This window comes from Mastigoproctus giganteus, chromosome 7, assembly GCF_048544385.1.
Source record: "Mastigoproctus giganteus isolate SK-2022 chromosome 7, ASM4854438v1, whole genome shotgun sequence".
NCBI lineage: Eukaryota > Metazoa > Arthropoda > Arachnida > Uropygi > Thelyphonidae > Mastigoproctus > Mastigoproctus giganteus.
Window position 1 is genome coordinate 185213714 of NC_143581.1, and position 22343 is coordinate 185236056.

Sequence of the window (22343 nt, forward strand, 5' to 3'; positions counted from 1 at the left end):
ACTTTAACCCTTAACTAATAAGGTGCTTTTTTTGTGTGTTAGTACAGTGCAGCCTCACAGACATCTGATGCTAGCAGGTTTTGTTCAAAATTTTTTTGATATAATATAAATATGTTTAAACTATTTAAAATGCCAAAGGATAACTTTTATTTAAAAAAAAATTTTCCTTTTTTTGTTTTACAGACGGTGTTACATAAAAAAATTTAAACAATTTTAACAAGTTAATAATATTCCAAATACACTCCACAGTGCAAGACCGTCTTTCTCTCAAATCACAGATATTGTAGCGCCATCAGGAATCCATTTTAAGTAACTGGTCCTGCTGCAGAGGCTTCATCTAATATATAAAGCACTCAATATCTGTTTGTAGTAAACAGCACTTTAATTTTTACAAACTTTAATTTTTTTTATGCAATTTTTCTTTTTTGCATAAAGTATTTCCTTTAGGATTGCATTGTTGTAAGTTCCCTTAATTTGACATGTGACATTTAAAAAAAATCAATAATGCATTATATTCCTTGAGTTCTGTAATAAAAGGAAATATGTCATCATAATATTTACTTGATATTTTATTAATTTTAATGCCAAAAAGGATCCATTATATTGCTTGAGTTCTGTAATAATAGGAAACAGAAATATGTTATCATAATATTTACTTGACATTTTATTAATTTTAATGTGAAAAAGGGACCCAGAATGCAATAAATTAAATTTTTTACTTATATAGACTACAAAAAAATTAATTGATTGGCTATATATGGTACTGATGAGTGCACCACTGAGAGGGTAAAATGTAAGCAAAAATCCTTTCTCCATCTTCTGTATAGCACTAGCAGGGTGGATTTAACAAGATGCAGTGGTACATTTGTTTTGGAGTCTACAATGCAAAGGAGAATCTCCAAACAATGCAATTACTGCTAGTCCAAGGCTCTTGCAGTCTTATTTTTAAAGCTTCTAAAAATATGAGCACTGGGATGTGCAGTCTACCGAATTTTCTGGCATCACCCACATTCCCCAGAGGCAGTAGGGTAGTTATAATCACTGTTCGCCCACACCGGATGTAAAAGGCCTGAGTTTGAATCCTGTTAATATAAGGAATTTTGTTTCACAAGTGGCCACGTTAGTTAGCCTCAGTTAAGGCTTGCATGGTACCCCTCATGGAAAATGGGTCTTTCATCCAGCAAACTAACCAAAGAATACAATCAATCAGACATAACTGATGCCTGATTTATGCTTATTTTGTCTCAACATGCATCTTATTTCCCACTAGATATATCCACATAATAGGAGATATAAATTTTATGTGCTTTTGTTTAAGGAGGCTGGACTGAACTGTGTATACATTAAAAAAAAAGTGTGAATTATAAAATTTTGGCATACATATATAAAATTGCATTATCTCAAATCCATGTTTGGCAAACACATAGTTGGGAAGAAAATCCTGTATTGTCAAAGATAGTAGAAAGTTACTGAAATAAGCACAACCATAGGTTTGTGTTTGTGTTACAAGCACAACGATAAGTTTTCTGGAAGTTTTTAGAGCTTCTAAAAATATGAGCAACAGGGTACCATCTTTTTGATTAATTAACTTATTAAATTATATTTTACAAACAGTTTAGTCATAGCCACATTCATTAGCTTATTTTTAAATTTGGCCAGTAATTTTGTAAGTTACACTTACTATTCTTAACGCTATTGTATCGGTGTTTTGGTGCAAATATTGTAGCATGTAACAAGTACTGCAGGGGATAGTAGGGTTTTAATTGTGATAAATAAATAGCTTGAAGATTTTAATCACTAGCTGCACATAGCTTTCTGTGTTTAGCTAAGAAATTTTTACTTTTTAGAAAGAATATAACTAATTTAACATTGCAATCATTATGGTATAGCACAACATATATCTTGACCTTGATGGCGTAAGGTATAAGGTAAAACTAGATAACATAACACATAACACTGCATTTAGGAATCTATCAGCTTGTGTAGTATTCACAATTAATCAATTAAATTGTATTCAAATGGAAATCATGCCCCAGACTAGAGCAGTAAAACAACAGGCACAGAGTAGTGGAAGTGCTGTGACTTGGGGAAGAATCAAAGGGGGCAATTCTCGAATGTATCACAGCCTAACAAAATGTGCAACTTGTGAAATGTTTGCAGATCTTTCTGGAACAGCACATGATCCAGTCAAGAAGGATGTCTTTGTGTGCATGCTAGGTGCAGAGAGTGTGAAGAAATTAGGTGCCAACTTAATGTTCTGATGGGCATTTATGAGAGTTTGAAGAGTGGGATAAGTGTGAAGGAATTAAAAGAGGGGCATGACATCACGCTCTCAGCTGCCCACCTCAATGACAGAGCTCTTGTGCATCAGACAACACAGCAGCAGCAATCTTCAATGCAGAATGCACTGGTCCCACAGGAAATATGTTGTACAACAAGGATAGGTGGAATAGGATATTCCACCTATCCTTGTTGTACAACATATTTCCTATTGGATATTCCACCTATCCAGGGTATGTACTTACTTAACAAGTACAGGGCAATGCTGCCAAAAAGTCACAAGTCAGGATTGAATTTGAAAGAGCATGCAATTCTGCCCAAACACGATAGAAGGGAGTATATGTTGAAAGCCTTGTCAATCAATTTGGCCCAGGAGAGAATATGCAAGGCGTTGTTGCTCATGGGGTAGAATGGTCTTTGCTTATTAACAGGAGAGACGGTTTTTAGAGGGATGGGATACACTTGAATAAAAGGAGTGCAAAAATATTTGCTGATGCTACCGAGGCAGTGATAAGTGGGTCGGAAAACTGCTAGCTTGGGGGATACACAGAGGACTTTAGGCCCTGCCGTGGATCATAAATCTGATGAATTTTAAGTACTGATTAAGTCATCGAACTCAGACATTGCAGGAATAGTGGAGACATGGTGTCGCTCAGACATAAGTGATGCTAAATTTTAATATGGGGAGGACAACGTATACAGGAAGGACAGACAGGCCAGGACAGGAGAGATGAAGGGATTATGCTCTTAGTTAAGAAGAATATTAAACCTAAAGCAGTGCATCCAGTTGACTTGGGTGATGAGTGCAATGTTGATTCAGTGTGATATAAGCACTGGGAAAACAAAATTGAGAGTGGAAGACTGTTATAGACCTAATGAAAGTGACGAGTATACCAAACAGTTATACAGGGAAATAGAGTGTGGCAGCAAAGCAGAATGTCTCATAATGGGAATTTTAACTTTCCAGATGTTGACTGGAATCTGTGGGTTGGTCACACACACACACACACACACACACACACACACACACACACACACACACACACACACACACACACACACACACACACACTAGCAAGACTCTTGTAGCTTTCTTGAATGACTGTTTTCTACAGCAGCATATTAGAGAGGCAACAAGAGAAAGCAATTCTCTTTATCTGGTTATCAGCAGTGATTCTTTATGCATTAAGAATATGCATATAAAAGACCCACTGGGTGGCAATGATCACAGGGTATGAATGTGGAATTTAATTAAAGACATAACTACTGTTTAAGAGTAATAGAAAATGCTTTTGCTTTCATAACGGTGAACAGAAGTCTCAGACACTTTTTTAAATTGAGTGCAGTGGGAATAACTGATGATGTTACCAACAGCAAATTTTAAATTTGAAGTATTCGGGGAAGTAATCAAAGAAGCTGATAGGCTTTTCATACCAACAGAGAAGTACTGTTCAAGGCTCAGGCCTAAATGGATGTAAAATGAACTATTGAGACATGCAGCAGAGAAGAAAAGTGCATGCAATGCATATAGATTATCAAGTGATACAGAATCCTATGGTAGATATAAATTATTCTGTAATCAAGTCACAAAGAAGGTTAGGCAAGCTAAGGCAGATTATGAGAAGTTTCTGGCAAAGAATGCAAACAAAAACAGCAAAGACTTCTATGCTTATATTAAAAGTAGAAGGAAAGGGGTTGAATCACATTGGGCCACCTGATGTCTATGGGTTAACTGTTTATTACCAACAATTTGAATAGGTATCTTGAATAGTAATTTGAATAGGTACATTCACACGAGGAATTCTTCAAGGAAAGGGATGCCAGAAGTTAATGAAATTCTAACTAGGAACTAAATGACTTTGTGTTAACTGAATAGAAAATAGAGGAGAAATTCATGAGGATAGACATAAAAAAGGCACTGGGGCTGATGAAATCTATCCAATTATATTATGGGGGGGCAGCAAACATTACCTAATTACAAGAGCATCCTTGGATTTGGAGAGGTCCCTATGGACTGGAAAATGCAAATATATTCCCAATTCGTAAAGGGGGAACAAAAGGAGATATGAGTATTAGTATCAGTATTAGCAATGGCAACATGGTGCAAGAACGTCTAGGGCTTAGACTGCACCAGCGAAAAAAAAAAAAATAATATAAAAAATAAAATAACAAAGAAATAAATTAAATTAAATAATGATAAAAAGAAAATTTTTTATTTTTTATTAATAATTAATAAAAAATAAAAATTAATAAGAGAAAAGTAAATGGAGAACCAATGAGCCCCCCCCCCCCAAGTAGGTAATTATCCAGCTGACTTTTGAATTTGCCTTTGAATTTCCCCAAACTGCAGCCTCTACCACCCATGTAGGTAACTTATTCCAGTAATTTATAACTCACTGGCTAAAATAAAATTTCCTGCAATACAGTCTAAACATTTCCCCCCATAACTTGAAATTATGGCAATTTGTTCTATAATCATTTATAACCGAGAAAATTTCATCCTCTTTCATTTTGCTTATGCCTCTCAGAGCCTTAAACACCTCAATCAATTCTCCTCTAAGGTGCCTAGTTTCCGAGCTCTGAAACCCACATATTCGAAGTCTTTCCTCATATGGATGCCCTTTTGCTAATCTCACTAGGCAAGTTACCCATCTTTGGACCCTTTCAAGAAGCACAATGTCTTTCTTTAGGTGTGGTCTCCATACTTGAACACAGTATTCAAAGTGTGGTCTAATAATAGCCTTATAGAATGAGATTATGACATCCTTATCTCTACTAGAAATTGTTCAATAAATCATCAATAGGACACCGTGGGCCTTTCTTGCAACCAGTCTACAATGCTCAAAGAACTTAATAGCTGACCATATCGTAATACCAAAGTCTCTTTCCTCCACTACTGGCTTTAGTTCAACTCCACCAAGTGTATAATTTATTTTGGGGTTACTGTTCCTCAGGTGCAATACCTTACACTTTACTGGATTAAAGCACATCTGCCATTTTTCTGACCATCCTTGAAGTCTATCTACGTCATTCTGAAGAAGCTCTGCTTGGCATCGATCATGAACTATTCTACTAATCTTTACATCATCTGCAAATTTAGACATAACGCCCTCTATCCCTTCATCAATGTCATTTATGAAAATCAAAAACAACAGTGGTCCTAATACTGATCCTTGGGGCATCCAACTTCTAACATCAACCCAATCTGAGGAATAACCATTTATCACAACCCTCTGTCTCCTGCCATCCAGCTATCCATCTATGGATTTTCCTTGTGATTCCAACTTGCGCCAGCTTATAAAGTAGCCATTCATGTGGGACTGAGTCAAATGCTTTGCTGAAATCCAAAAAAAACAATGTCAAAATTATTCCAAAAGTCCAGCTCTTGAGTGACCCTATCACAATAGCTAACCAGATTAGTTAAACATGATTTTTTCCCTTTACAAAACCATGCTGAGTATCCTTCGGAATTCCATTTCTATCTAAGTGATCCTGAATTCCACTCTTGATCATAGTATCCATGATTTTCCCTACTACTGTAGTTAGACTAACCAGCTGGTAATTTCCCACTTCACTCTCAAAACCGCCCTTGTGTATTGGAGATACATTGTCACTTTCCCAATGCAATGGAATCACTCCTGGGCCCAGTGATGCTTTCATAATTAGCTTCAATGGTTCAAATGCGCTCACTGACTTGCCACTTCCCTTAAGATTATAGAGTATATTCCATCAACCCCAGAAGCCTTACTGGCCTGCAGGCTTGAAAGTTTTTTCCTTTAAAGAAACATGAAATTTCAACATTATTGATTACATTTTTTCAACTTCACGCCCAGAATTTCTCATTGACGTAAAGGGTTTTTCTTCTGCAAATATCAATGCAAAGTAACTGTTTAGTTCATCTGAAACTTCAGCTGGGGTATCTAATACTATCCCACATCCATTACATAAGGGTTCAATCTGGTTTGTCCTTCTCTTCTTTGCATTTATATATGTATAGAATTACTTATACACCCCCCCTTTACTCTCTTTGCCAGTAATTTCTCGTAATTTGCCTTGGCCAGACCAACCTTTTCTGTAGCACTATTACAGTTCAATTTGTAGCTGTTATAGGCTTCAGTACTTTTTATTGTTCTGTAACTTTTCCATGCTGTCTTTTTCTGCTGAAATAATCTGGCAACTTCATTATTCATCCAACTTGGAATCCTCCTCGTGGAATATTTTTTTAATGGTGTATACGCATTCAAGGCTTCTGTGATTAATGTTTTAAAAGGTATACCATAATTCAATTGTATTCGCTCTTAGTGAGATGTAGCATCTTAAGCCATCGTAATTTCCTTTCCTAAAATTATAACCCATTCCCTTGCCTTTAACTACTGCTACCTCTCTCTCTCTCTCGCAGGAAGTGATCACAGAATTCCATGATCACTTCCTGCTACTGGTTCCTGTACTGTCAGCCCTATTGTGTCATTTGGTTCATGGGTGATGATGAGATCTAGAGTATTCTTTTCCCTGGTACTTTCCCTGACATGTTAATACAAATAACAATCATCTAGTTGATTTAAAAATTGTGTCATCTATGTGGAGTTTCCTTCCCACTTGCTCCAATCAATTAGAGACAAATTAAAATCACCCATAATACATTCATGCTTATTTGCCCATGTCATTTAAATGTAGAGGCTCTCATCATAATCTTCACAATCACTTGGCCTGTAGATTACGCCCACTCTCATTATACCTTTGCTTCCAATTATCTCACACCATACACATTCTATACTAGCATGTGAAACATCTGAATCCAGGAAGGCTTTCGTCGTGCTCAGGCTGCTTTTAATAAGAAGCATGATCCCACCAACCTTCTATCTTCCCTATCCTTCCTAAATACATTATACATACCATACTGAAACTCGTCATTCCCTATCTCCGAGTGGCACCAAGTTTCTGTAAGCCCTACTATGCCAGCATTACTTATGCTAACAAGCAGTTCGAATTCACTCATTTTATTGACGACACTTCTGACATTACTGTATAAACAATTAAAACTTAGTGTTCTTGTAAAATTAACTACCCTGACACACCCTTTAAAGTTATTTAAGCTTGCTTCCCTGGCATTTGCTACCCGCTCATTTGAAACGTTTCTACCCTCAGAACATCTTGCTAATATGTTCTGTTGCAGTACCAAACAAGAACACTTGAGGTATGTACAAGCATTAATTTTACTAATATTATCAGATAAATGTGTATCTATATTACTCATCCCCTAAACTAGCAGTTTCCCTCAACCTTTAAGGTATCCTCAATAATAGTGGTAAAAACTCATGCACCAACTTTGTTTAAATGTATCTCATCTCTACAAAACAGGTTCCTTTTACCTACAAGTGCAGACAAAGCTGATAGAAATTTCCCCCCAAAAACCTTGCAGTCCTTCAAGTCTTGAGTTAATCCACAAGATTTTCAGCATATAATCCCTCCTCCTATCACCTGGGAAGAATTTCAGACACATAGACATTGTGACCTACATGTGGCATTTCTTCAGCATGGTCCTGTATTTGTCTACCAAATTATCAGATGATGTATGCTTAATGTCATTAGTCCCCACATGAATAATAATATTCTCTTTACCCCCTTAAAATCTGACAAGTCTGTTGATGACATCATTAATAGAGCAGCATCCAGTTACGTAAAAAGTGTCCAGTGCACAATTAATAGAGCAGTGTCCAGAGAGTGGTAATCAATGGACACTACTCTTCGTGGACTAATGTTATTAGTGGAGTTCCCCATGGTGCAGTGTTGGGTCCATTGTTGTTTCTGTATTTATTAATCATATTGATGATTGTATATCAAGCTTAATGTCCAAGTTTGTAGACAATACAAAGGTCAGCAGGGTTGTTAATGATGCTAATGACAGTACGCTGATGCTGCAACAGGATCTAGAAAAGTTGAGCAGATGGGCTGAGAGGTGGCAACTGAAGTTTAACATTGACAAATGTAAAGTATTGCATATGGGAAGCAGTAACCTCAGCTTAACATATCAACTGTGTGGTACTACACTGAGAGTGGTAGAGAATGAAAAGGACCTGGGGGTAATTGTGTAGGCAGATATGAAGTTTTCTGAGCAGTGCAAACAGTCTGCAAGAGTAGCTCATGGCGTTTTGTCAATGATATACAGGAATTTTTCTAGTTGGAATAAGGAGTTTTGTAAACAATCTGCATGAGTAGCTCATGGTGTCTTGTCAATGATATACAGGAATTTTTCTAGTTGGGATAAGGAGGTGATTATCTCCTTGTATAAGGCAATGGTCAGGCCACACCTAGAGTACTGTATACAGGTCTGGAGGACTAATTTTAGTAAGGATGTACAGCTGCTGGAACGAGTACAGAGAAGGGCAACAAGATTACCGAATGGAACAAAGGATTGCTCTTACGAAGAAAGGCTTAAGTTTTGCAAATTACAGTGTCTGGAGACTAGGCACATGCAAGGTGATCTGATTGAGGTGTATAAAGCCTTGAATGGCTTGGGCATGCTCAATGCTGATGGGATTCTTCCTCTTGCTCAGAATAATCGCCTGAGAGGGCATAAATTCAAATTGAGAAAAGGCAGTGGTAGGATCGATGTGCAGAAGTTTGCCTTTAGCCAGCAGGTAGTTGATTGCTGGAACAAACTTCCATCTGCTGTTGTAGAAGTTGATAGCTTAAACAGATTCAAGGCAGAACTAGACAAACATTTGGAGCGATTTGATGGGTGAAATGAGAAGGGGTTTTTTTTTTTTTTTTTTTTTTTGGCTGATGCTATATAAGCTTGCTTTCTTGCATCATGTGTCTTTACTAATGCTAATAGTTGCTCCCAGCAGATATACCCTGGTTCTAGTTCACCTATCCTTATTACAAAAAATATTTCCCGTTTCCCTGACAATGCAGTCGCCTAATAAAGCTAAGTCCTTTTGAACCAGAGTAGTTTGCACTTGGTTATTCTGTTCTGGGGCCCGAATCAGGAGTGCATCACTTGGTATGTTACTAGAGTATTGAGTCCCTGACGAGCTCCCAGTTACATTATTCTCGAGTGCAAGTACCCATTTTTTTCAGTGACTCAAATTGTTCTAACAATGCACCGAATTTTAACTTAAAATCAGAGCACTTACATCAGTGACAAATAAAAGAATCTCCAAGTTAGCTAGGATTATCCACTAGGTCAACCTTGGAATACATACCGCAAGTTCTGCAAAGGATAAAATGACTCACCTGGAAATTGCCATCGGCTATTTCTGTATAAGCCATGGCACCTTCTGCCGAAGTGTTCAAGGCGAGTAATTACAGACTTTACTTAACATGTTTCAGGGAAAATAATGGAATCACTGGTTAAAGAAATAATGTAGGACCATTTGGACAAAGAAGAGCATGCAATTATACTGCAATCACAGAATGGATTTGTCAAGGGGCAGTCATGTCTAACCAATCTGATAGGATACCATAATGCAGTGACCAAGGAACTGGATGCAAAAATTAATTTTGACATCACATACTTGGATTTCGGGAAGACTTAATACTGTTGCACATAAAAGACTGCTATACAATCTGGAGCAATGTGGCATTAAGGGCGGGTTACTGCTATGGATAAAGGAATGGTGGAAGAAAACAGAGAGTGATCAATGAGCACTATTCTTCATGAATTAATGCTATTAGTGGAATTCCCCAGGGTTTAGTGCTGGGGCTATTGCTCTTTTCAAAATTTATCAATGATACTGATGAAGGTATATCGGGCTTAATGTCTAAGATTACAGATGATGCAAACATTAGCAGGGTGGCTAACGACATTCATCAGGGTGAGCTACTGCAACAACATATAGAAAAGTTGGGTCCATGGGCTGAGAAAAGGCAGTTGAAGCTTAACAATGAGAAATGCAATAAGTAACTTATTAACTGTGTGGTACTACACTCAGGACGCTGTCAGAATAGCTCATGGGGTTTTGTCAATGACATAGAGAAAGTTTGCTAGTAGGGATAAGGAGGTGATTATTCCTTTGTATAAGGCTATGGTTAGGCTGCATCCTGAGTACTGTATATGGGTTTGGAGGCCTCAGGAAGGATGTAGATCTGCTGGAAAGGGTGCAAAGAAGAGCAACCAGGAAACAAAAGGGTGCTCTTATCTAGCAGGCTTCAGATATGAAAATTGCAGCATCTCAAGACCAGGTATCTGGAGGGAGATCTGATTGTGGTGTTTAAAGCCTTGAATGGATTGAGTAAGCTGAATATTAATGATATTCTTCCGCTTGCTGAAACTACACACTAGGAGGCATAAATTCGAGTTGAGGAAGGATGGTTGCAGGTTGTGGAGGTGTGCCTTCAGCCAGTGGGTAGTGGATTGTTGAAACGGGCTTCCATCCATTGTTGTGGAAATGGATGGGTTGAATAAATTCAAAGGGAGAACTAGACAACTGTTTTTTTTTTTTTTTTTTTTTTTTGGCTGATGCTAAGTGTGCTTCCATCATTTTCAATTACTAGTGAATTTAAATTTCTAGTGCACTGTTCTAGTTAAGGAGGATTAATTTGATTTATTTTTTTCCATTTTGTACAATAACAGTATTGGCTGTAATTTTTTTTGTATTCTTGGTTACCTTTTTCATGGGGGTGAGACTAGAAACACACACAAGTCATTGCAAAGGACTTTTAATGTAAAAACCTAATGCCAAAATGACCACAACCACCGATTAAATGAAAAAAAATTGGCTGTAAAGGTTATATTCAAGCAGTTTGAAAACTAAAACAGCAGTAAAAGTAGGGGTCTCTTCTGACCTTATTTTAGGAAGGGCATGATCTGTTGAAAATTGTACAGAGAAGGGCATCAAGTTAGTTTGGGGGAGGGAAGAGTATCCTTACCAAGAAAGACAGGTTCTGTACGTTGCAGTTGTTGGAAACTACGATTTGCAAGACCTAATTGCAGTGCATAAGGCTTTTAAAAGGGTTAAGAAAAGTAAATACTGATCTTTATTCTTTCTCAAATAAACACACACAAAAGGACATAAATTTAAATTGGGGGGGGGGGGGGGGGGGGAACCATGGTTCCAGAATAGATGTGTGGGAATTTTTATACAGCCACAGAATTTTACTGTTAGAATACACTTCTCAAGGTATGGATGACTTAACAATCATTAGAAAGAATGAGCAAATGAAGATTTTTTTTTTTTTTTTTCTTTTTTTCTTGTGCTATAAAAGTTACTAATATTAACCACTACTAAAAAACTTCTGTGTTAATATTTAAAAAATATAATCACATCACCATTCCTTAAACAATAAATTGACTTACCCATAATCCCAACCAAGAGTACAAGTTAATAATGCTCCAAATACACTCCATAATGCAAGACCACCTTTCTCCCAAGTCATAGCTAATGCAATGCCATCAGGTGTCCATTTCAGGCAAGTAACTGGTCCTGCTGCAGAGGCTACATCTAATATATAAAATACTCAACATTTGTTTGCAGTAAATAACATAAGATGAATCATGCAGCAATAAATAACTCTTCAAAGCTAAGGAAAAGTAGCAAATAAAGCACAAAATACATTAAATGAATACAATTTCCCAAAAGAAATTTAAAAAAAAAAAGAAAAAAAAAGGGAGTTCAATTCTAGGCCCAAATTTTATTAAATATTTTTAAATTTATTATTCCGAATCACGCCTTTAAATGAATCATTACTCTGTGGTTTTTCAACTTACAGTTAACTGCTAATTAAAAAAAAAAAAAAAAACTCAATACACTGCAATCTATCTATCTATACATTAAAAAAGTTTTCCTCCTAGTGATATTTATTCAAGCCAATGGGAGAAGAGGATGAGATTATTACGTCACTACAAATGCAATTAATTATTGACAACTGCCTCCATAACATTCACCAACCTGTACACGTGATCCTCTGTCTAACATTTGATGTTCCATTGTAATATTTTTTTGTATATTAATGAATATTGTATACAGTATTTGTAAATAGTTTATTTTGTAAATACAGTGGAACTTCTCTATTACAAACTTCTATTTAATGAATTTCTCTATATTACGAATTTTTTCGCAAAACATTGCACCTTGAAACGAAATTACATGTAAAATTAACCCCATATAGCGAAGTTTTAGTCTCTCTACAACGAATTTTTAAAAAAAATTAGTAAAAGCATTTACAGCTAAACAGCCGCTCAAATATACTGCCTTCTTCCTTACAAACCTGCACATTAGCATCTGGAATTAAATAATCATCCTTTTAGTGAACATTGGCCATTGACGCCCATAGGAGGGTCTTTATTTCATTTTTGTTACAGTTGTTAAACCATATGGGTTTTCTTAACAGTGGTCGTAAACTTTACAATAAATAGGGTAGATTTGTAAATTGATGTTGGCTCAGGGGAAAATGAAATTCGCTGCAGTAAACTTTAGCATGCTGCAGCGGCAATACATAGAATGCTACCATAGTCGGTTTTTAGTAACGCCTACTGAGTGACATTCGCTTCTCACGTCAACTGTACAAAGTGACCTTCCTGTCAATCATTATATGATATGTCCGTTCTCATCTAACTGGACTCCAAATAGATGGTTCTCATGATTTTTTTTTTTTTTTTTATTTTGTTCGTCATCAATCACATAGGCTATATGCTCTTGTATTATTATTTTTTTTTTTTCTGAAAAGTAACATACAGCGTACATTAACCATAAATTTCCTTTCGTGTATATATGAATGGAAGCAGAATAAAAGAAATTCACAGTCGCATATTTCTTCAAAGTGACTGATAGGAAAGGTCACGTGATACTGTTGAATTGGCAAGCGATCGTCATTGAGTAGGCGGTACTAACAATTCACTATATGGCCAGCGCAGCGAAGTTGGCGGTGTATCATCAAGAGCTGCATTTGAGTAATCTTTACAATTGCGGAAACAATGTCGAAGAGAAAGTGTTTAAAGTATTAATGATAAAGCAAAGATTGTTATGATACTGACCAGGGTTTTAAGAAAAAAGATGTTGCGGAGAAATGTGGCATACCTGCAAGCAGTTTATCTACAATTTTAAAAAATCGAGAATCAATTTTAAATGCAATTGAAGGAGGAGCAGACAAGAAACGAATTAAGTTGTGTATATACAAAGATGTTGATAAAGCTGTTCTAAAATGGGTGCAAATGATACGTGAAAAGAATATACCAATATCGGGCCTAATAATTAAGCAACAAGCTCTAAAATTTGCACAGTCCCTTGGAATTTCATTCCAAGGGACTGTGCAAATACAGAATTTAATGCGAGCACTGGGTAGCTAGATAAATTTAAGAAGTGCCACAGAATTGTGGAGAAAGTGTTAACGTAAGCGAAGAAGATTGCAACAGTTGGAGGAACAATACCTTAAAGAAGATTTTGGAAGAATATGAACGTAAGGATGTTTTTAATGCTGACGAAATGGGTTTATTCTTTAAATGTTTACCGAATAGAACACTTGCTTTTAAGGATGATAAATGTTTTGGCGAAAAACAAAGCAAAGAAAGAATCACTGTGCTAGTTGGAGCAAATATGACAGGAAGTGAAAAATTAAGACTTTTAGTCATCGGAATATCAGAAAACCCAAGATATTTTAGAGGCACAAAATCTTTGGATGTTGACTACACCTAATAAAAAAGCATGGATGACAAGTGATATTTTTGAAGAATGGATATTAAAATTAGACAAGCGTATAACAAAAAAATTAAAAAGGAAAATCATGTTTGTAACTGACAACTGTCCGGCACATAATGCCAGTATTTCTGCCAAACTTAAAAGTGTGAAGTTGTTGTTTTTACAACCAAACAATGGACCAAGGTATTATTAAAAATTTTAAATTTCATTATCGAAAGAGAATAATAATGAAGATTGTCAATGCGTTATCAAAAAATAGAAACTTGAAGGTTACAATAACCTTAGAGATTGCATCTTTGAACTGGCAAAAGTTTGGACAAACGATGTCACTGAATACACTATTCAAAATTGTTTTTCAAAAGCGGGATTTGCATTGAATACAGAAGTCGAAAAACAACTGGACGAACAAGATGAACTGCCCCTTTCACAACTGAAAAACTTTTGGACATTATTAGAATCGTCCGGAAACATTGAAAATGAAATAACACTGGATAGTTATGTTTATGTAGATCACAGCAGAACATCCAAATGAAGATGAAATATAGTCAGTCCTCATATAACACGTGTTTACACTACACGAATTCGATCATACACGACCTATAAATAGGGGAACGATATCTTATATAACACGAACCGAATTCGCTTATGCACAATTCGCCTTTGTGTTTACAAGAAATGGCAGTCGAACGCGGAATCACCCCAACTGAACGCAACATGATAGGAATGAAGAGAAGATTTTGAAAATATATTTATGTGTTTTATATCAGTGAAGAGGAAACACATTTCACCATAATAATGTAAAAACAAACACAATTCCAGCTATCGGTATAATTGCAAATGCAATTAGATCGAGTTTACTATCAGTTTATAATAGATTCCACTAGCAGAAACGCAACTGGAAATTGTTTTTATTGTTTTATGATAGTAACCCCTAGAAATGTGCTTTAGTAAAATGTGAAGTGTTAATAGTGTATCTCTGCCCTTACGGTGTTGTTTATTCAGTTGCTACACGCACGCGCAGCTTTGTTTATGTGTATCAAGCATGCCTCCTCGTTTTGTAATTGTGCTTTATTCCCTAAAAATGAGTAAAATACTTAAAAGGTGTGAAAAGGGAGCGTCCTGGTGAAGACACTGCAGATTCAGAGAGAAAAAGAAAAGCAATATCAATAAACAGAGGCAGACTGGGTCATAAAATTCTTACCCGGGAAAATTATGGCCAGTCCGCCTCTGTCGATAGAGAAAAAATATGAAATTGTGAAACGATTTGAGCAAAATGAAAGACCATGTGATATTGCACATGCTACAGACCTAAATGAGGCAACGCCGAGAATTACAAAGAATGCAGAGAAAATAAAAACAACTTTCATAACAGGAACAACTCAAATTGTAATTAAAATCCATTAGATTAAGGCACAAAGAACTGGAAGAGATGGAACGGCTGTCATCTGTTTGGATAGAAAATCAAACAAAACATAAGTTTGCTTACGACAGAAGCAAAAGCATTAGCAATATTTTATTACATAATAGTCGTAATAAAATACATAAGTATTTTATTACGATTATTTATTGTGTTTGGTAATGTTTTGGTTACAAATGTGTGTTCAATCTTGGGTGGCCGGTACCTAACCCTATTTTTTTATATTAATTTTGTTTATATTGCACGATTTTGCATTGCACGAGGGTTTCTAGGAACACAACTATCATGCTATACGAGGACTGACTGTACTGCTGAACAGTGTTAGACATGACCATGATCACGAAGAAATTAATGATGACGCTGAAGATACATCAGAACAACCCGTAGAAAAGCCAACTCACGAAGAAATGATTAATGCTTTTAAAACGGTTCGTATGGGTCTACAGTTTTGTGAAAATGTTCCTGATAATGTTTTTAATGCTCTGAACAAATGTGAGCTTTTCTTTGAGAATCAGACAATTTTTTAATTGTACTGTGCAAACAAAAATTACGGATTTTTTTTTTAATTTGTGATACTTACTGGCAAAAAATTGTGTAAACGTGATTTAAATAAATAAGTATGTTTTTGAAATAAAATACATTAAAAATAAATGTACATTCGTTTTCATTTCTAATTAGATAACAATTTCTAATAAAAAATATATTCTCTGTATAACGAAATTTCTCTATAACGAATTTTTTTGCTGTATTTATTGAATTCGTTATAGGGAAGTTCGACTGTATTTTAAATATTTGTATAGTTTGTAAATATTTCAATCCTGCTCTTTCAAATGCAATAATATTCCTCATGTATTATGGAAACTGCAGCAAAAGGCTTTTTTCCCAAGTGACCTATGTAAACACAGGTAAATAATTACATAGTGATATTGGCTGAAGTCCAGTACAGTATACACTGGCAGGTACTTCAAAGAAAGGGAGGAAGACGGCGATAATTGACAGGTGAAGGCATCTGCCTTTTCTGATTGTTTTGTGTCGTCGAGGTGGGGGGGGCATAAATTAGGTAGGGTGTTTATCCCTCCATCCTGCTTTAACAAGTTCTCAATTTAAAAACAGTGGCAAGTGTTGGGGAAAAAACACCTTAGGCATATCAACCTAGGAAGATAGAGGGCAGGGAAAGCAGTGGCATCTGCCAATTACTGCTTTTTTCCTGTCCATTTGTCAAAATATGGGAGTCACAACTTGCCAATCACTGCTTTCCCAGTGTTTTGCTTGCACCACGTTGGAGGGTGTAAATCGTTCTGGAGGTTTATCATGATATTTATTTGAACTCGAGAATGCTGCGCACTACACATGCACAGGTAAATTATTACATAGGTCATTTCCAGATTACATATCGACCAGTGCGTTACAATAGGTGTGTCTTTTATGTAAAAAAGATTTGACTTACTCCATATACAGGGAAACTTCTCCTAACGGACACCTCTCTTTAACAGACATCTCTCTACAACGGACGTTTTCAAATTCCCCAACTCTCCTCTATTGGTTTTAACGTGTTTTCAGCTTCTGTCTAGTGGATATTCTCTGTAACGGACGGGGACAGGCAATCTGCTGTTTCGTTTAGATTAGCACTTAATTTGATCTCCCCATAACGGACAGCGGGCAAGCTCACGGCCCTTTTTCTAGGAACGTTTCTTCCACGTATTGCCTCAATTGTGTGTTTATTTTCTATTTCTGATTCTCTGAATTTTATCAAGGTTTATGTCGCGGTTCTAAACCCTTTTTCAAGAATTTTAAGGCACGCGTAAAATTTCTGATGAATTCGATGTGTGCAGGGGGGGGGGAATTTTGTCGGCCTTTCGTCTTTTGAGTTTCAGTTTTCAGTTTTGTTCAGTGTCGTGTGAAGTGCACAATGTCTTCTCATAAACATTTAACTTTAAAAGATAAAGTCGAACTCATTAATGCGTATGATCGGCAAAAAAAGTGTTCGCAATCTCGCTGCAAATTTCAAAATCGGGAAGACGCAGGTAAGCGACATCCTAAAGAAAAAAAATTAACTGCTCAAACAATTTTGGCAACATGTAAATGATCAGGTTCAAATATCATTCCCGAAAACTGTTGGACTTCAAATTGACAATGTTACGTATGAGTGGTTTTGTCACGCACGTGCTAAAATAATTCCCATTAATGGGCCTATTATTAGGGAAAAGGCTTTGGAGGTTGCGAAATCTATGGGAGTAAATGAGTTCAAAGCTTCTGTGGGATGGCTAGACAAGTTCAAAACTCGGCATAAAATTTCTTGGAAAACCTAAGTGGTGAAGGTGGATCTGTTGATACTGGGGGTTGTAACAGAGTGGACCGTCAAATTGGAAGATTTATGTCGTGATTTTGAAGCTAAGGATATTTACAACTGTGATGAAACAGGGTTGTTTTTTAAAGCTCTTCCTGAAAAAACAATGAGTCTAAAAAACGAAAAGTGCAGGGCAGAAAAATTTCTAAGGAACACTTGACTGTACTGTTGTGTGCAAATATGCTGGGAGACTTTGAACAACCTCTTGTTATAGGAAAACCACAAAATCCTCGTTGTTTCAAGGGCATAAAGTTGAATCTTTTGAATGTTGACTGGAAGTCTAATAAAAAAGCGTGGATGATGAGAAATCATGAGCGAATGGATAAGTCACTTTAACCAAAACATGATTCGTCAAAATAAAAATTATTCTTTTCACGGATAATGCTGCATCTCACTCGCACATTGAATTGTATCATTCAAATCGTTTTTCTGCCACCAAACACATCTGCAGAGTGTCAGCCCTTGGATCAAGGAATAATAAAAAATTTTAAACTTCACTACAGAAAACGTGTTTTAAGACAACATCTCATTGCAAACATGAGCGATGTAACATGTGCGAGTGACCTTGCAAAGAAACTCAGCATCCTAGATGCAATTCAATGGAATTCCTCTTCAGTAAAGGAAATTAGAAAACAAACTGTCGTGAACTGTTTTGTAAAGTCTGGCTTCTCAAACGCAAAAATTGAAGTTGTGAACAGCAATGTGGAGCACCAAGAAGAACAAGAACTTCAACATCTATTGATAATGTACGATACTTCCGCTAGAAGTGACCCTGGCTACAAAGATATAGACTCGAACCTCACTACAGAAGATGGTGCTCTAGATATCAACGACATTATCATCGATATTTTTCAAAGAAGTTCCTCATGAGGATGAAGAAATGGAAGGAGGTCATTCTGTCGAAGAACATATTAACGACGAACCACCGATGAAAATAGAAGCGCTCATACAAATCAATCATTTAAAAATGTTTTTCGCCGCTGAAGAAGATACTGAAGGACTTTCGATGGCTTCTTCACTCCAAACAAATGTTGAAAACAAAATTATCAGCCGGAAGAAGGTGCAGAAGAAAATAAGTGATTACTGTATGTATTTTTCTTAAGATAAAGTCATAATATGCATAGCACAATTGTCTGTACATTATTTACAAAAATATTGTGCAAAATCTGTATATAATTTAATTTAATTTTACATTAAACGTTTAACAAATTTTCTTTATCTCTTGTGTATGTAATTGTATATTATTTACAAAAATATTGTTCAAAATCTGTATATATTTTAATTTAATTTTATATTAAACGTTTAACGATTTTTCTTTCTTTCTTTTTTTTTTTCTCCCTCAGACTTCTTGTTAGCGGACACTTCTCTCTAACGGACATATTCTCGTTCCCCATGGCTGCCCATTAAAGGAAAGTTTCGCTGTACCTACATATTTTACATAGAAAAGCATGCATGGGGGTGGGCGAGCAGGGGGAAAAGCCTCCTAGTTTATCATTATAAATATTCAGGCATTATGTTAATTACGAAACATGCTGGTTTCTCAGCCACACACATACACAATGAACTGCTGTACAAATTGGGGCAGTGTGGCATTAAAGGAAAGTTACTGCTATGGATAAAGGGATGGTTGAGGGGGAGAAGACAGAAAATTGTTATTAATGGCACTACTCATCATGGATTAATGTTATCAGTGGAGTTCCCCCAGGGTTCAATGCTGGCCCATTGTTGTTTTCTGTATTTATTAATGATATTGATGAAGGTACATCAGGTTAAATGTCTAACTTTACAGATGATATGAAGGTTGGCAGGGTGGTTAATGACAGTAATGATGGTGTGCTACTGCAACAAGATATGGAAAAATGAGGCAGTCGGGCTGAGGAATGGCAAGTGACTTTTAACATTGACAAATGAAAAGACTGCATATGGGTAGCAGTAATTCCAGATTAATGTACCAACTATGTGGTATTACAATCAGAATAGTGACAAATTAAAAAGACCTGTGGTAATTGAGCAGTTAGATATGAAATTTTCTGAGCAGTGAAGACAGGCTGCCAGGACAGAACACAGGGTTGTGATGCTAGAAGGGATAGATGGCAATTATTCCACTGTATACGGCAATGGTCAGGCCACATTTTGAGTACTGCATATAGGTCTGAAGTCTCATTTTAGGAAGGACGTAGAATGCTGGAGTGGGTACAGAGAAGGGCAACAAGATTGGTCAGGGGAACAAAGGAGGTGCTCTTACCAAGAAAGGCTTCAGTTCTGCAAATTGCAGAATCTGGAGACTAGGCACCCGCTGATTGAGGTATTTAAGGCTTTGAGCAAGGATGGTTTTAAATAGAGGAAAGATGGTTGCAGAATAGATGTGTGGAAGTTTACCTTTAGCTAGTGGTTGATTGCTGGAACAAACTTTCATCTGATGTTGTGGAAGTGGACAGCTTGAATAAATTCAAGAAAGAACTAGACAAACTGTTGGAGGGATAGATAAATCAAATGGGAAGGGGATTTTTTTTTTTTCTTTTTTCTTTTGGCTGATGCTGTATAAGCTTGCTTTCTTGCATAATTTGTCACTACTAATACTAAATAAGGCATTGAAAGAGAAAGTAGTTTATACCATAAGCTATCCTCAAACCTAATATCTAAAGACTAGTTCTGTTTTATAAAATTGAATTAACATTTACAGAATGAATTTCACAGTTTGAAGTCTGCTCACCACAAAAAATAAAAATAGATAAATTAATAATTAAATTATTTTATTTGCTAGTCACCTAAACAACTAAAAGTGAATAAAAATAAAAAAGTAAACCAGAAAAATAACCTATGTCCTCAAAATTGTAATGTTAAATTCTTTCATTGAATAAACTGAAATGAGAAAGGATACAGAAGGCTTCCTTAACTTTTTTTCTCTTTCCTCTCCTCTTCGATTATTGTGAAAGTATTTAAATTAAAAGCATTAGATCATTCATACATATATTCCAGCAACTCTGATTTCTTGGTGTTTTCCTTTTATATATGTTTCCAATGTTCCACTATTCTGGTTTCAAACTTCCTGTCTCATCTATGAACACTTTGTCACAATAACAAGTATTTTAGTAAATCAAGTCTTCTACTATACTGGTGTGCAAAACTTAACAGTCAGGTTTTCACCTGTAGCTTCTCATAGGAGTGGCCTGGACATGGGAAAAGCATATGAGGTACACTGTGAGGTACAGAAATGATGAAAGAAACAACACCAACACAAAAATGGAAACAAAATGGTACAGAGGGACTTTATTCAAAAATGGCAACATAGCACTGGCTGTCATGATACAGATGCATCACTGCCAAAGATGGAACAAAGGAAAGAAGTAGTCCTCAGTAGGAGATATGGCCACCCCTAATGTCGATGCATGCTTTGCATCACCTGTCCATACTTAGACCAATGTTCTTGATAAGTTCTTGCAGTAACATCGTCCATTCCTCTGTCAGCACCATCTTCAGCTGGTGGGTGTGAACATGCCATTAGGTATCTCCTCAGTGCGTCCCATATGTGTTCGATAGGATTTAGATCGGGGGCATAGGCAGGCCAATCCATACGAACACCCTCACTTTCCAAAAGCATATCAACAGCTGCAGTGCGATGGGGTGTGGCATTATCATCCATAAACATGAACTCGGGGCCAATGGCACCTCGGAACAGACACACATGGGGAAGGATTACCTCAGTACATTAGCGTGCACCAGTTACAGTACCGCCTTCCAGTATCTGGAGTTGTGTATGTCCATCCAAGATAACGAGAATACCCTGACCTCCCAAGACAAGAATACCTCGACCGTCATATCGATCCCTTTCAGTAATGTTGTTTGCGGGGTGATACAGTGTGCCAACCTCTCACCAGATTAGCTGACGTCCAGAATTGCTGCTGAGATTGAATCTACTCTCATCAGTAAAGAGTACCTTACCCCACTGCACTGCTGTCCAGTCCTTGTGTTCGATGCACCACTGTAAACAGTGTCTCCGATGGGCAAGTGTTAAAGGGACACAGTGCACTGGCCGTCGGGCAAACAGTCCACCTTTGTGGAATCGCCTGGCAACAGTAAACTGCGATATCCTGAGTCCTGTGCAGCTGGTTTGCAATGGATCAAACAGCGATGTCTAGTGTCGGTCTCTCTTGGCCTGGAGGAGTATATAGTGGTCATCAATGGCGTTGTTTTTCGTGGATGACTGACCACCACTGGTCCTTCGAACAGCTGTACCACTCGTTCTGAAGGACGACCATGCACTTGAGACGATGCTATGGGCGATACCGAACTCTGCAGCCACACTCCTCGCACTTCGACCTTCCTCGAGCTTCCCAATTATTTGACCCCAGGTAAAGTCATCCAGATGTCCACTGACCATTCCATTGTCTGTAGCACTGTATGAAACCAATCGAATGTCTGTGACAATTGTGATCACCATTCGGTAATTTGCACATAACTGCTGAACTGCTGCTTTTATCTGTTTATGTGAGCCCTCTCATCACGATTCAAATTTTTCATGTGCATCAGCTTTCTACTGAACGGCCACAGTTATGCAAATCGCCACAGGCTGTTTCGTTTGATTTTGTGGTTGTAACCTTTAGAAATAGTGTTGGTCCTTAAGTTTTGCACACCAGTGTAATTAGTCTGAGGAACCATTCCT

At 36.8% G+C, this 22343-nt stretch overlaps 1 protein-coding gene across 2 annotated transcripts in view; it reads right to left on the bottom strand.

The window, feature by feature from the left end:
- The window catches only part of Rich (Guanine nucleotide exchange factor subunit Rich), a 579939-nt gene that overhangs the window by 440129 nt on the left and 117467 nt on the right, over nt 1-22343 (bottom strand). For both annotated transcript variants that reach the window (XM_090378010.1, XM_090378009.1), the window contains exon 9: nt 11579-11723. In XM_090378010.1, the coding sequence (XP_090234136.1) occupies nt 11579-11723 (145 nt within the window). The remainder of the gene's footprint in view (nt 1-11578; nt 11724-22343) is intronic.